Source organism: Notothenia coriiceps, unplaced genomic scaffold (assembly GCF_000735185.1).
Source record: "Notothenia coriiceps isolate Sejong01 unplaced genomic scaffold, NC01 NC01_scaffold00024668, whole genome shotgun sequence".
Lineage (NCBI taxonomy): Eukaryota > Metazoa > Chordata > Actinopteri > Perciformes > Nototheniidae > Notothenia > Notothenia coriiceps.
Genome location: NW_011357369.1, coordinates 4,982,881 through 4,999,676, shown reverse-complemented (window position 1 = coordinate 4,999,676; position 16,796 = coordinate 4,982,881). Strand labels below are relative to the sequence as shown.

At 43.3% G+C, this 16,796-nt stretch overlaps 1 protein-coding gene across 8 annotated transcripts in view; it reads left to right on the top strand.

Moving 5' to 3' along the window:
- synj1 (synaptojanin 1) overlaps positions 1-9,852 on the top strand; it is a 24,180-nt gene extending 14,328 nt beyond the window's left edge. For 6 of the 8 annotated variants that reach the window (XM_010783027.1, XM_010783023.1, XM_010783030.1 and 3 more), the window contains 10 exons: positions 1,629-1,652; positions 2,071-2,262; positions 2,709-2,793; positions 6,090-6,230; positions 6,312-6,504; positions 6,584-6,742; positions 7,046-7,202; positions 8,916-9,042; positions 9,362-9,574; positions 9,657-9,852. In XM_010783027.1, coding sequence (XP_010781329.1) covers positions 1,629-1,652; positions 2,071-2,262; positions 2,709-2,793; positions 6,090-6,230; positions 6,312-6,504; positions 6,584-6,742; positions 7,046-7,202; positions 8,916-9,042; positions 9,362-9,574; positions 9,657-9,837 — 1,472 coding nt within the window. In that variant the 3' untranslated portion in view covers positions 9,838-9,852. The remainder of the gene's footprint in view (positions 1-1,628; positions 1,653-2,070; positions 2,263-2,708; positions 2,794-6,089; positions 6,231-6,311; positions 6,505-6,583; positions 6,743-7,045; positions 7,203-8,915; positions 9,043-9,361; positions 9,575-9,656) is intronic. The other 2 variants (XM_010783028.1, XM_010783031.1) reach the window with 1 other exon arrangement.
- Positions 9,853-16,796: the final 6,944 nt, after the last annotated feature.

Below are 16,796 nucleotides of genomic sequence, written 5' to 3'. Positions count from 1 at the left end.
CTAACAGGGATACAACAGAGACAGGTCAAAACTCGTGAAAATAAGCAAACAATTCCTCCCTGATAAGAGCAGAAAAGACACATTTTCTCAGCATTAGAGAATATGAAAGCAGCATTAGTTATGTCAGGGTATATGCAGGAATCCTGAAGTCAAATGTAAAACCTTTTAAGACCTTTTTTAAGACACTTTCCATACATTTTAAGACCTCATCGCCACTTGGAGTTTTAACCGGTTACCTTGGCGACACACTTTACCTCACATTGACTATATACAGTATTGATTGTCCTTCCTCCTTATCTTCCAACCATTTGGACGCAGACTTGCATTTCCCCATAACGATGTTGCTTAGCAACCGGCGTAAACGGAGCTTCGCGCGCTATCAAGCAGTGAGCGTGCGATGTCCTGTTCAGATGACGTCAAATCCAACGGGATGCCATAAATAAACTACACAGAATCACACTACACACCTACGCAATGATTACATTCAGGCAGACTGTAGAATACAACCTCTTTGGACAATTTATATACTTATTGAAAACAAGCTACAAAATGTAATACCTTGGAAAATGCCGTTTAATTACGGAAAATATATATGTCTCTCTAATAATTAATTTGTCTTGACTCACATTGCAGTGTGTACATCAGATCTTATTTAATTAGTACACAGTATACACAACTCTGGAGGGATTCCAGTCCGAACTTGCTTTTATCTTGGTAGTCTCGTTTACCCGACAAACCGTTGAACTCGTGAGGTCACCAGACGGGCACAATCTCGTCGTATAGTCCTGTCTCCACAAGCTTTGTTTCCAAAAATTACTAGGGTACAATTGGATCTATACTCTTACGACTCGATTTATTAGGCTTACGTAAACGTCTAGGTAGAATATTAAATTTCCCCCCCATTTTTTTTTTTTGGGGGGGGGGGGCAAATCCGAAAATATTAACGTGAAACATGCCTCTTTATAGTACGTTGGTCTCGTAATATTATCTTATGACAAAAATCTTCTGATGTAACTCCAAAACGTTGTTAGGAATAACAAATATAATGGAAATATAATACTATGAAAAAGGAAAAATACGTAACCAACAACCTCGGACCACAGAATTCTAAAAAGTACCCGGTTTTGATGCGAATGTCCCACAGGACGCCCCAAGAATTCATATTTTCACTTTTTAGTTAATCGCTTTTACTTNTATGAAAGCAACATTAGTTATGTCAGGGTATACAGGACTGTCTCAGAAAATTAGAATATTGTGATTTTTTTTAATTGCATTACAGAAAATAAAGAACTTTATCACAATATTCTAATTTTCTGAGACAGTCCTGTATACCCTGACATAACTAATGTTGCTTTCATATTCTCTAATGCTGAGAAAATGTGTCTTTTCTGCTCTATCAGGGAGGAATTGTTTGCTTATTTTCACGAGTTTTGACCTGTCTCTGTTGTATCCCTGTTAGCCAGAAGCTTACTAATAGCAGGGTTTGCGTGCGCTGCGTCGAGTGTAATCTCCATGTGTCAGCTATCTGTCCCAGTTAGATTAAAGCTGACCGACTGCTAGAATGATCCGTTAAAGCACTGGTTAACCCGCCCTTCTCTCCCTTCTCTCCTCATTGCTCACAATATTAGTCACTGAGCCCATCTTGCAATCAGGTATAGTAACTGGCAGACTGCCCCCAGTGAATGGATGTTTTCATCTCATCACAGTCGTCGTTTTTTTTGTGTTCGTTATTGTTCTTTTATTTAAAACCCAATGTTGGTAGCGGTTACCCTCTGTCTGATGCAAACAACCAGGCTTTTGAAATGGTGTTTAAAAGTAAGAGAATGCTGAAAAAGGACATTTCCACATTATTGAGTGTAAAGATTTTGAAACAAGGGAACCATTACCAACGTTGATTATTTGGATGTTCCCATCCCCCATGTTTTGCATCAGTGTTCCTCTGTTGTATTTTGATGTTCTCCCATTGATTATTTTCTTCCTGTTATTGTTTTGTTTCCTGTATGCCACCCTTCCTGCATGCCAAACACTCAAACATTTTACACTCTAATCCGGCTCTCCTCCCCTCTAAAGCCTCTCCAAGAGTACTGCTGGGAATGTGTCAGAACTACCATAAATACACGAAGCCCAAGCAGATCCGCGTGTGTGTCGGCACCTGGAATGTTAACGGGGGTAAACAGTTTCGCAGCATTGCTTTCCGAAACCAGACGCTCAACGACTGGCTGTTGGATGCTCCAAAGAAAGCAGGCCATCCTGATTTCCAGGGTATGTCTGTGGTTTAATAAAACATACTCACTGGGGATGAATTTACTGTCTGGACATGGTGTTTGATAGGGTTGCTCTTATTTATTAGGTGTAAGAAATAGCTTGACGTTTTGGGTAATACTGGTATTTGCATTCTTGAAAGGATTTTGATGAGAAGAAAGATACCACTCTCTTATCTGTTTGCTAAATACCTCAAATGCTATACAGTATCTTGTTTATTATGTGGTCTTAGTTAACTGGCAAGACTCCATGAAGAGACTGATTAAGACATATCTCTGTTTATACAGTATATTTACTTCAGTATTTGCATTTGCTTGTGAACAATAGGTATGACTTATTTTGATTAAAGCACTATATTGCTCACACAATCTTCATACAATTATATATGATCATCATTTTCTTTACCAGACAGGATGTTGAACATTTTGTGTTTCTTCTCTTTACAGACAGCAAAGCCAACCCCCCAGATATCTTTGCCATAGGCTTTGAGGAAATGGTTGAACTGAATGCTGGAAACATTGTCAGTGCGAGGTATGTATGCAATGATGTAGCCTCAGATAACTGACCTGTCTGCTTTGTGGCTAGTATTCATAACACTAATGCTGTTTTTACTTAAAAAAATTATAAATGAAATGCATGACTTGCATTAAAAAGGATATGGGAGTTCAAATGTGGCCATGATTTATTCAGGTTATTACTCATTAGGATTTTGTAACATCCTTATATTTGAACATATTACATTGTTAATGGTCCCTCTGAGACCCCATTTACACGCATACGAAACGCAAACGAACCGAATACGATATCAAAAAAGTCTTCCGTTCACACGAGACCGCTCGAAAGCGCTGGAGACGCTGTAGTACATATGCCGGGCCTGTAAGTGGCGCTGTACTTCTGCCACAAAATACACCAAAAGCAGCGAAGAAGACACCCCGAGCATGGTTGCCATGGTTGCCCTTCTGTTTATGCCCCGCGGCGGATTTAGCAACATGTAGTACACTGTCTGACCATGTTAGCAGCAGTGAGCAGCCAGAGGTTGGGAGAGGTGGGGCTATGGCTTAGTCGTTGTCAGGGAAATGATCGATATAGGCAGTGGCGTTTTACCACACGGGAGCCGTTTGGCCACCAGAGAGGTTCCGTCCACAGATCTACCCCACCCTTGGACCCGTATCGTTTATCTGCCGTTTCCCTGTCGCGGCCTCGTGTGGCCGAAACCGCCTATAAGAGAGAGAAACTGTAGCGGATACGACTCGCGTTTCGGTTCTTTGTTGGGCTGCAGCCCAGTGAAACACAGTCATTTCACTGAACAGCTATGATAAGAGGCTTACAACTAGGCGTGAGGAACATTCCAAACTCTAGTCTACCAAGGGTGAGGTTGGTGGAAGATAGCAAAAAGATCATACCTCCGACATGGAAACAGGCCAAGCGACCTCAAATTATGCTGAAAAACCATAGGAACTGTGATGTTAGATCAATGGCATGTTGTGCTTTCGACTGAGTTGAAATAATTGTCCAACAGAAGAAGGCAGTTTGTTCACAAAAGGGCTGGCGAAAATGTATTCTGCAGGCAGGACAACGGACCCAAAACCATACGCCAATGTCATTAACGAACTATCTTCAGCATGAAGAAGAACAAAAAGGTCCCGGAAGGTGGTGGTATGGCCTCCACAGAGCCCTAGATCTCACAATCATCGAGTCTGTCTGGGACTACATGAAGAGAACAGAGGGATTTTGAGGAAGCCTATACCACAAAAGATCTGCGGTTGTCTCAAGATGTTTGGAAGCAACCTGACCACACGCTTGCCTAAAAACATTGGAACACTGGTACTTCATACTTTATAATTGATGTTAAAGTACAGAGAAGGAAATGAATATCAATTTTAATATTTGTGATATAAAAATCATATAATATTGATTTGTGATTTGGTCACAATCAATATTAAAATGGAAAAAGGGTCTATTTAGAGTTATGTTTGTGACCACAATCAAATTAAAACTTGGATGATTTGGCAATGTTTGAATCTCTTGGATGGGAAAGATGGGTCCATCACGCATTATACAATAAAGCCACAAATCACAACTTCCATTGGAGCATATTACAGAAAACAAAAGTGGGTCATTTCATGTGCAGGGCAGGAAGAGCCCTCCTGTTGTAGTAATAACAATTAACAAACACAGCCTTCGTTGTCCCAGTCCGTGGCAATTCACACCATGCTCTGAAAAGAAGCCAGGACTGACAGGTTCACACTGTACATCCTCTCCTGCAGTTCCTTAGAGACAGGACACACCGAGAGATTAGTCACACAGCAAGCCAACATCCAGTAATGATCCATAATCACATCAGTGTCTATTTAGTGTTTTTTTATTACACCAGGAGATCATTCCATCATCTGTCTAAAAGGTTCATTCAGGAAATGAAACAGTAACATCTACAGTCATCATTTTAGATGAGAGTTAATTTTAAGGGTCTATCTTCAGGAGTGGTTACTGAACGTCGGAGTGAGGTCATCATATCTGTGCTCAGAAACCCCTCATGTGATAGCTGCAGGACTCATAAAGATACTAGGAGGGGTTTCGTTTTACTAGCCTGTCATGTGAGCTTCTTCCACTCGGGGTTAGTAGTCCACAGTGGAAAGTCTGATAAAAGTGATGTATTCGATGTAATATTATCTGTATACCGTTGATGTAGTGTAAAGTTAATGATTTACATTCAAGATCAACTTTGGAGTAACCCCTGAGGGGAAGTTTGTATTGCGTTTATGAACAACCACACGATATACACAACACCACCTAAAGACAGGCACTAATGAAGGGCAGGCAGAGCCAAGGGGCTTAAACCTGTTCCAGGTTCCTGGGGGCTCGGAGACACCTCTGCAGGTTGCCCAGGAGGCTGGCTGGGGACCTCTCCAGCTTACTCTCCAAATACACTCCACCTTTTTGGTCCGATGCAGGACTTGAACCGGCGACCCTTTGGCTTCTCNGGATCGCTGTGCATTCGTGTGTGGGTTTTTTGAGACTCCCCTGACGCTCACCCGATTCGTACTTGTAATTTTTTCTATCTATAGCCAATCAGATGTCTCCTTCATTCTAAGCCAATCACATGAGCGCGCCCTCACGAGGGTAGATTTCTTGCATTCATGACACTGCATATACGCATTTTGCAATGTCCGGTCAGCTCGCTAAACAGAGGGCCGAGCTTCAGGTGATCATGTAGAGCTGCGTGTCCCCGTCAGACTCAGCAGCTGATCTGATCTCTCTCTCGCGTCCGGTTACACTTCACTCGCGTTTATGTCCATATCGATCAGATCCAGCTCTCCTGATCGGCCTTTATAGAGAGCACCGATCAAACTACTAAGAGTGAATATCGGCCGATATACTGACATGTCCACTTGTTGATGATGGTTGTGGTAGAGGAGCTGTAGATTTTGCACTAACATCTGTAGCATGGTCAGTAGCAGTAGAACTAGCAGTAGCAATAGCAGTAGCTACTGACCATGCTACAGCAGTGAGCAGCAGAGGTGGGGAGAGGTGGGGCTATGGCTTCATTGTTATCAGGAAATGATCGTATAGGGTGTACACACTGAGCCGTTTGCCCCCCCAGAGCGTTCCGTCTGCAGATCGATCCACCTTGGGACCCGTTATCGTTTTAGGGGTCCTTTTCCGCGTTTCCGTTACGGCCTCGTGTGAACGAACGTCCTATACGAAAGAGAAAAGTAGCGGATACAGCCGTTTGCGTTCTCGTGTAAACAGCACCTTACCCACACTATGTTTTTGCCTTGTCTTTCTGTGGTTTCTGCAATATACATTTTTTTTTTTTTTTGTCTTAGCACTACAAACCAGAAACTCTGGGCAGCTGAGCTACAAAAAAACTTATCACGGGACCACAAGTATGTGTTGCTGGCTTCAGAGCAGCTGGTGGGAGTCTGTCTGTTTGTTTTCATCCGCCCACAGCACGCACCCTACATCAGGTAAGAACTGTATACACTCTCATGAGAGAAAATCCCAGTTCTAGGAACAGATATAACCTCATCATTCAATATTTCTTCCAGGGATGTTGCTGTGGATACTGTAAAAACTGGGATGGGCGGGGCTACAGGGAATAAAGGAGGTGTGGCCATCCGCATGCTCTTCCACACCACCAGCATCTGCGTCGTCTGCTCCCACTTTGCTGCTGGCCAGTCACAGGTCAAGGAGAGAAATGACGACTACAATGAGATCACGCGCAGGCTGACTTTCCCCATGGTAATTTTCCTGTCAACAAGTGATTTAAAAGTACATTTTCTCGTAACATTACTAAACCGCATCCGTCTCGTTTTGCCAGGGTCGTCTGCTGTACTCGCATGACTACGTTTTCTGGTGCGGAGACTTCAACTATCGAATCGGCCTGCCCAATGAGGAAGTGAAAGAGCTCATCAAACAGCAGAACTGGGATGCCTTGACAGCTGGGGATCAGTTGTTTGACCAGAAAAATGCTGGTTTGGTATGACCTACTGTTCACCTGCATGCTCACATCACTAATAACTTTCATTTCCTCAGAACAGAAACGTTTGTACCACGGAATTGAGCATTACACATACTAATACAGAAATGTCTTCATTTCATTTCAATCTTTATTTCGAACAGATTAAAAAAAATAAATATAACAAATGTGAAAAACAGAATACCGTATTGTTAAAATACATAATAAATAATAATAAATCATATGTGTCCGAAAGGAAGTAGGAGGAAGCAAATACTTATTAATTCCCACCCCTTACTTGATCAATGATTGTCCTTTCCACAGGTTTTCCGTGGTTTTATCGAGGGCAAGTTAGATTTTGCTCCCACCTATAAGTATGACCTCTTCTCAGAAGACTATGACACCAGTGAGAAGTGCCGCACACCGGCCTGGACCGACCGCATTCTCTGGAAGAGGAGGAAGTGGAACTTTGACAAAACAGGTGCAGAGCCTCTTCAGATATTTCTAAATAATCTCGTACCTATGGGCTCAGAACAGTCTCGTAATACTCACATGCACACAGAAGGATTCAAACTTGTATTTCATGATCCGCAAAAGGATCCACACTTGTGTTTTTCAATGCACACACAAATGTGTTCCGTTTCATATACATGTAAATAAAATCCAAACACAGAAAAAAGTTTTACATATGTATTTTTGATCCACACATATTTGTTTTCCGTTTAAATCCCCTGAACCTGCAAACACAAACCGCTTTCTGTGCATGGACCGCTCTGCATTCGTGTGTGGGTTTTTTGAGACTCCCCTGACGCTCACCCGATTCGTACTTGTAATTTCTCTCATCTATAGCCTGCAAAAGGATTCACACTTGTGTTTTTCAATGCACACACAAATGTGTTCCGTTTCATATACATGTAAATGAAATCCAAAAGTTGTACATATGTGTTTTTGATCCTCACATATTTGTTTTTCGTTTAATCCTCTGAACCTGCAAACACAACCCGCTCTCTGTGCACGGATCGCTGTGCATTCGTGTGTGGGTTTTTTGAGACTCCCCTGACGGTCAGCCGATTCGTACTTTTAATTTATTCTATCTATAGCCAATCAGATGTCTCCTTCATTCTAAGCCAATCACATGAGCGCGCCCCCTCGAGAGTATGATTTATTGCGTTCATGACGCTTCATATACGCATTTTGCGCAGTCCGGTCAGCTCGCTAAACAGAGGGCGGAGCTTCAGGTGATCATGCAGAGCTGCGTGTCTCCGTCAGACTCAGCAGCTGATCTGATCTCTCTCTCGCGTCCGGTTATACTTCACTCGCGTTTATGTCCATATCGATCAGATCCAGCTCTCCTGATCGGCCTTTATAGAGAGCACCGATCAAACTATTTACAGTGAATATCGGCCGATAATGACCGGCGGGGCTCCCCCCGTTGACAGTTCACTGTCTAGCACTGGCTTCGTAGTGCACTGATCGATTAGGCTAAGCTAACCTGTAGCTTCTCCCTCCACACTCACAACAACTTCATACAGACATACATAAAGCAGCTGTATTCGCCATACAGGAAACACACATTTAAAACGGTTTTGCCTGCCGTTTTTGTGTACACACATATTTATATTCATCAATGGTTCGGAAAGTGGCGCTGTACCTTAATAATATAAAGGCTTGCATTTGCGTGCATTTCCTGTTCGGAAAGTGGCAATGTACTGAGAGTGGAGGTGTCCTGTGCGCGCTCATGTGATTGGCTTAGAATTGAGGAGACATCTGATTGGCTATAGATAGAAAAAATTACAAGTACGAATCGGCTGACTATCAGGGGAGTCTCAAAAAACCCACACACGAATGCACAGCGATCCATGCACAGAAAGCGGTTTGTGTTTGAAGGTTCAGAGGTTTTAAACGGAAAACAAATATGTGAGGATCAAAAATACATATGTACAACTTTGTTCTGTATTTGGATTTTATTTACATGTATATGAAACGGAACACATTTGTGTGTGCATTGAAAAACACAAGTGTGGATCCTTTTGCGGATCATGAAATACAAGTTTCAATCCTTCTGTGTGCATGTGTGTATTTTGAGACTGTTCTGAGCCCATACGTACCCTTCTATTTCAGAACTCATGACAACATTTCAACACTGTTAAAAATATGTTTTAGTCATAGTTTTAAATTTGTGTGTGTTTTGCAGCTGAGGAGATGAATGTAGTAGGAGCCAGTACTCCGTCTGGGGAGAACGAGGACGATCCGGACAACCCCTGGAACCCTGGGACGCTGAAGTTCTACAACAGGGCTGAACTTAAGACCTCAGACCACAGGTAAAATACATATACAGTCAGGTCCATAAATATTTGGATGTAAATACCCTCAAATTAAAGCTGAAAGTTGGCGCATATTGAGTGTTTAATTTCAAGTTAATTGTAGTGGGGTACAGAGCCAAAATTATGAAAATGGTGTCAATGTCCACATATTTATGGACCTGACTGTGTATAACCGTTTCACCTTTAGCAATATCATTTTCTGCATTTCCTTCTTATGTCACATCTAGTCGTGTAAAGTGGAACCAACTAATCACATATCCTCTGAAGTGTGATTAACTCTTTAATTAAACATCACTATCCTCCTGTCCTTCTTTAGGCCCGTGGTGTCGATCATAGACGTGGACATCCTGGAGGTGGACCCCGAGGCGCGGCACCAGGTCTACAAAGAGGTCATCGCCCTGCAGGGGCCCCCAGACGGGACCATCCTGGTGTCACTCTGCGCCTCCGGCCCCGACGATTACTTCAGCGATGAGCTCATAGACGAGCTGCTGGATAAGTTTACTAACTTTGGGGACGTCATCCTCATCAGGTGAGACTTACATCCCGACACAGACAGACACGCATCACCTTCAGACGCTGAGACTGCATTGACCATGTCCTTGTTTATGCAGGTTTGTGGAGGAGAAGATGTGGGTGACTTTCCTGGAAGGTTACTCTGCTCTTGCTGCTCTTTCTCTCAGCGCTTCCACTGTAAGTCATCACTGTGTAACGATCAACTATCAAAAATTTGCTGTGTATAGTCCCCACGGAAGTGTATTTACTTCTGTCTACATCCACACATTCACAAAATAAACAAAGACAGGTTTTATACATTATTCAATTATATTCACAGTTTTCCTGCCAAGCAAAACACAAACAAAAAGTCAGCTCGGCGATATACCGAAATTGTCTTTACTGCCTAATTCAGGCCACGATAGTTCATTGAAAAAAAGGCTGTTGCTCCTGCCAGTGCCGTTTCTTCCTATAGGCGGACTGTGCAGATGCATAGGGCCCCCGCGGCCACTAGCTGAAAGTTCAGGTTCAGCCTCAATATATTTGAGTAGAATTCAAATTAGCCGTCTTTATTTGTAGACAGCCAAGCCCCCTCCTGTATTCGGTGAAGCATTATATGCTTAAAAATCAAATGTAGGATATAAACACAACTAAACTGCAATGATAACAAAGCTGTGGCTTGTGTTTGTAGGGAAAAAGTCCAAATCATGTTTGGGCTGTCACATTGTTGAGAAAATGCTGCATCTCTTGCATTTATTGACATAGAGGAGCCTTATTGTTTACCTTTTTAATATCATTTTTTGTAAGTTCCAATTGCTTGGTTTTCGTGAAATCAGCCTGTTTTCCTCTTAAAGTGTAACAGATTTATGCGTCTCCACAGATCCTCTTAAAGGCTTCGGAATCCCCCCATTGTAGTTAAAAAACTGTAAAAACTAGGCCCCCCAAACAGCATCTTGCATGGGGCCCCCAAAAAGCTAGAAACGGCCCTGGCTCCTGCGCCCACCGGCAGCAAAAAACAGAAATGTTTGTAGGCCTATTTAGGCTATAATCCACAAAAAAGGAAAACACGATGATCGGCGTGGCACAAAGGAGCGATCTCACCCTGTGTTGGAGAGAATCTCTCTATCTGTGCGCGTCCTCTGCCACGGAGACGTGCTTCCAGGTTAGTCGATGCAATATCCACAAACGGTTACTTTCAGTTACCTCCCCCGTTGCATTTGAACATATATACATGCTGAGGAAACTTAAATGTCCTGCTGAATACCCTCATTCGCCACACACACGCTTCCTCCTCCCTGAGACTGCCAAGGCACACCAGGGGATAGGGGTAACAACTCAAATGGTCGAGAGGTAAATAGATGAGGATGCACATCTTATGTAAGCCTTCTCCGCGTTTGGGTGGTCCGTATGTGGAATCTGATCTTTATTGTTGTGAAACATATCATGAGTGTCTGAATATGTCACCCACGTTTTTCATAAATCCACCCGGTTAACACGTTCAAAGAGGGTGAATTTTTCTACTCTCCCCGGACAGTAAAAGTAGGCAATCCGATCATGAGATGTTGATACTCTCTGTTTTACCTCGTTTTTTTTTTACAGCCATCTTATTAGTGCTAACAGACTAAAAATTTCTGAAATAAACGTTTACTACCACCTTTTTAATTCATAAAACAGTGTATTGTTTTAAGTAGAGCTTAATGAAACCAATATAATGCGGAAACAACCCGGTTACTGTCTTCCAGTTGCAAAAGACGATTCAGAAGTGTTCCAAAAGTGTGTGACAAACCGGGGACATAAACCGGGGAAGAGGTACGTCTAGAAGGAGATCTCGGTCACTGACACTAACCCCGAACGGAGCGACCCGGTTGTGCCTGCAAAGTTTGAGGGGAGGTTTCTAAAAAAGAATACCCCAACTCTAGACCTCTGACCGAATCCGGGTGAGGTCCTGGAACTTTACGAAGAAATGCTTCGGTGAGGAAGCAACGGGGCCCGGCCACACAAACCCTAGTAACGGCTACGACTTTCTGGGTCGGTGCAAAGTAGAAGTTACGGGAACGACTACCCTTCTCCAAAGTGAGTTTTAGAGTGCGTATGTACCCGGGGTAAAGTAAGAAAAGGAGGATGTCCTCAGTTCAGCAGGACCAGGGAAAACGTCTTTTTGTTCGGGGTTTCGTACTACAAGAGGTGGGGGTACAAGTGTCCATCCCATACCACAAGAAACCTACGTTGAGTCGTAAGAAGAGAAGGTTTGTTCAAGATCAACTCAAAATGGTTTTCAATATAAACCAAAGTAGACCTGGTATACTGTAGAGGTTAGGAGAAGACCTAGTGATTACGAGGAGATCGTTTGAAGTCTGCCCGGACCCTGTACATGACCGAATGTCGTCCCCCCTGTGCAGACCGTTACGTCTACTAACTCAGGGACGCGCATCACACAATGGACCACCTCGAAACAACGAAACAGGGTCGAGAGACGTCCACAGTAAATGATCAGGGCCACCAAAGACCTAAAAACGAGTGGCAAGAACACTAGTAAACTGGGGTGCCCACTTAGAACGCACCTCGGGGTCTAGCTCCCCCTCTAATAGTCACCAGAACATACAGAAGGTAAAAGATTACTAACGAGGGTGTCAACTAAAGAAGTGTGTTCGACGAATGGATAACGTCTAAGGGTCAGAAGGTGGACCACGTCCAGATGGTAAAACAAAGACCAGAAACTGTCGAGAAAACCAGAACCGGATCACCCTCAAACCTCACGACTGACAAACTCCAACACCTGTCCACAGAACATATGATATTGCGCAAAGTTTGTCCACGGTCAATTGTCAATTGTTACCTCCTGTCTCCTCCCGAGAGATTTCCTCTCCGAATGTCCAGACACTCTGGTCTTTAGAACAAAACAAACAAATCAACTGGTTTCATGAATAAAATGGCTCCTTCAAATGTTTATTAAAGTACTTTAGGCATGTCTACACTAAGGACCAGCAAAGGGGGGTAAGACAGAGAGTATAACTCACATGGGAATCCTACTATTTTAATGTCCGGGAGAGAGTTAGAAAAATTCACCCATCTTCTGAACGTGGTTAACCACCGACTGATAGTTAATGAAACAACGGGGTGACATATAGGTGATTGTAGTCTTTACTGTCCCCCTGCACTTTAAATCTGTACTGAGTCGTTGGTGAACCGATAAGATGTGTAGTTTAACTATAAGAGGCAAATAAAACCCACCTATCGAAAACCCTTGTAAATTAAATTATTCAATCATGCGAATTGACTTGGGTCATTCAAGGGTAGTCCACGTAGGTCAGTCCAAATTCCTCTCCGAAGTTCAGTAGACCTACCAGGTCACTTACATAATCTGAAAACACAGTTCGTAGTTGTTAGTAGACGTCGTGATGCAAACAGAACAAGTTTGACTTTGCCTCGTAACGTTGACCTGCTCGAAGGCATTTAGTCTGATTAACGCGTTACACCGAAGACACTCGCAGTCTACCTTCATCGTCGGCGCGATCCCAACTTACGAAGTCGTTACACTCGTGTATTCGTGTGTCAGAGTGAGATTAGTAAATGGAGGGTCTCACGGAAGAAATTGACGTTCTCCCGAGTACGGAGGAAGTCCACACTACCTTTCGTCACCCTGTTTCAACTTTTACAATTGTGGAACGAATTCGAAGAATACTGTACAATTGTGCCACTATTCAATTTATAGGTGTGAACGTAACCTCGCTAAAATACAAAAGAAACTGCTTCTCGTACGAAAACATTAATTGTCCTTCCCAACTTGGAATGGACTCAAAGAACTCCCCCACGAACCACGAGCGGCCCGGCTCCCCGCCACCGCAAACCCGAGGTACTCACATCCCCGTGGCCGACCTATAGTTGTCCTCGGCGACCTTCTAAATTTCAAGTTACTTTTCCGCCAAATTGACTCCGTCTCAAAGTGGTTACACGTTAACAAAGGTCTTATAAAAACTGACCAAATGTTTTATTATGACATAAAATTTAAAACAAATATATTTTAAACTAAGAAACAATAGAAATAAACAAAATGGAACACAACTTAGCGACCAAAAAAGTGAGACTGGACACCGACCGATAATTTGCGGAACTAAAGGGTTGCGCCCCCTATTCAAATTCTCACATGCGTATAGTACGAATAACTATTATATCACCATGCCTGGTATGCGATATATTTTCCAGTATAAATATGAAAAATCAAAAGGTTTTATGGTTTGTCTAGTACGCTAAAATCGGGTAAGGAGTAAAGAGAGCTTCAAATTGTGAAAGAAACTACCGACTCAATACACCTCTTGTCGGGTAGATAGTCCCGGACCTATCATGATGTCGCAGGGCGCGAAAGCTTGCCCGTTACAGGCACCGACAGAGGAGAAGGACTAACCACTCAACCGGTTATCGGCATCGCGGTGAAGACACTGCAAGTATCTTCACAAGTTTAGCCCTAGTCAGACATCAGTTAGGCAACGTCGGGGAACAATCTCCTACAACCCATACCTCCTTTTATCTTCCCAACACCAAAAGACCGTGAACCCTCAAGCGGACCTTGTGGCCTGTGTACTAACGACATATTTCTGCATGTTTCCGTACACGTACTATCCAGTGGAATCTCAGGTCAGAATAGACATATACAGTGTGTTATGTTTGGTTGTTAACAAAAGGTGGTTAAATGCATTTAACTTTTTCCACTCTCCTCAGAACCACTGAATTTTCATTTCCAATATTAGCTGTATTAAAGGAACACTCGCAGTGTGCACCAGTTAGTGTGCACATCTTAGGTTCCGGAATCTTATCTTCACAGTTGTACGTCTGTGCGTCGCTGTGTCACTTTCACCAACGGACGACCAAATTGGCGTACAGGATCCATCGCGTCTCAGACTACTCGATCCTCGCACTTCGATAACATGTCCGGGCCCCTGTCACCCACAGCGACAGGTTGTCGGTGCCGTCCTGGGTCTCCATCTGACTGGACGGGGTTATCGTCAGTGTGAGTATAAATAGACCAAGTCCCGAACTTTGGCCGCCTGGGATGCCGAGGGTCAGGTTCGGACGACTGACTTCGGTGACGGAACAAACGACCATCAGCATTTCTGTTTGTTGCGTGTGTGTGCAAAAAATTTCTCGGTGATGTATTGGATAAAAGTTTTCCTTTGACATTCTGTGTGATGTTCGGGGAGATTGTGATGGTGTCAATTTATTAGTGTGCAACTTGACATGACCTTTGATAGGGATTACTCAACCGAATTTAGACAAGTCAGCAATATTTTGTTTGTCTTAAACCAAATATAAGGTCGTCCGCTGTGACCCTCGGAGTCGACTAACAAGTTGACACAAATCGTTGTGCTATGGTCCACAACAGTACGACGTGTAGATTTTAAGTGGGACCAACCAGCCTCCCAAGGAGGTGCTGCAGCCGGAACGACCCGCCCTCCAAGAGGCCACCCACCCCCTCCCTGTCTGACGGCGCGGCCCTCCCCTCTCCTCTCCTGGGTCCCCGCCTGGGACGAGGTCCGACTTCTCACGACGCACTTCCTAGAGGAGGTTGAGTAGCAGGTGTTAGTGGACCCTTCTGCCCGTCCTTAATAGTTAGGTACGGGCGACTAGAAGAAAGAAACATGAAGGGGGGGTGGGGTTGGGAGGGAATATAACATTTCGTCAAACTATCAGGGTCTTTTCGCGATATGATCGTATATTACATAATGTCACCACCCTCATCACCTCATGTTTATGAAGCAATGACATGAATCATGTAAAAAGACCATAGTCATGAAATGAGGTGATGAATACAAAAGACTGCTGAACCATGAAATTAAAGAATGTAAAAACTTGTGCTTATGGACAATGAACAGATTAAGAATGTAAAGGTTGTCCGAACAAGGAAATCAAACTTAAACACAAAGCCACCGCACCTACGAATAATAATAAAGTCAGTAACGCAGGATAACGAAACTTGTGCTAGCACATAGGTAGTAAAGAAGCACAGAAGAGATTTCTTCTCCGGGCGGCGCTCCTTTCACTTTTGGCCACAGTACAACGGAACAAGTCGTAGCTTTGTAAGTAATCTTGTTCTGGTAATACAATTATACTTCCTCCCAGTCCATGAGGACTTTTGTGACGAATCAATATGAAAATGGCTCATGTAAAGTTTTCGGGGTGGTGAGAAAATGGAGAATGAACTCATTTCTCTTCAAATCAGTCCATGAAGGCCATGAAAATGGTCTCATAGAAACCCTTTGTGCTCATAGCATGAAGATGAAACTCAATTCTCTCACAAATGAAGGTAAGGCCTACACAGTAATAGTAATAACTACATGAACTTGCCATCATGCAGCAATTCATCTTAGGTGTCAAAGACTTCATTTACTAAGCCATAACAAATCGTAGCGGGGAGTGGTAAGGTGATAGCATTGGAGTAGCCGGCTAGGCACACAAGTCCTCGTCGCACCTCGAGCGACTCCTACAAGGTGTCTAGGAGAGCGTGCGACGTAGAGCAGGTTCTAAGAACTAGGTCGGACCTCGCGCTTCTCGCTACGAGGCTAGTAGAACGGCTCCTGGACTGGTATATTGGCTGCTTCTACTTTCTTCATCTCAACCTAATCGTAACTAGTCCCTCGTAATTTTGTTAGCACAACAAGCCAAATTTACTATTTCTAACTATGTGTAAAGATATCTGATTCTGATTTTATTAGTTTCGTATGGTGTGTAACTAAGTCCAAAGACGTCGCACATTCATTCATCTCAATGAATATTTCGCGAAAAGTGTCTGTTTCAGTGTCTGACTCGTTTTGTTATTTTTGTAGTAGTATCTTAGCATGTTACTATTTACTTGTGTGCACAATTTGTTTCGTGGTTTTTGTATTATTTTTGTGTTACTTTGATTTATTTTGCATCATATTCTTATCTTATTTTAGTTCGTGTGGCCAATGGGTTTACGGACGGGTTTGTCCTTACAGAAATTTAATGCGAAATTCCAGTCGTACTGGCATCTACTCGCCCGTCTCGCAAGGTATCGAATCCTCGGTCGCCGAAGCCTCGCGAGCCAGTGGCCCCAGGAATTCCACGCATGCCCCCTGTCCTGTACATTTAACATAACCGTCCCCTTTTCCAAATTTCCGTACACAAATATAGTACTTACTTTACTTGATACCGTCACGTATAAATAGGAGCGTTGACCGTTAAACAAGTTACAGGTGACAATACATGGAGCGCCGCGCGGGTCTCGAAAAAATCACCCGCGCAGT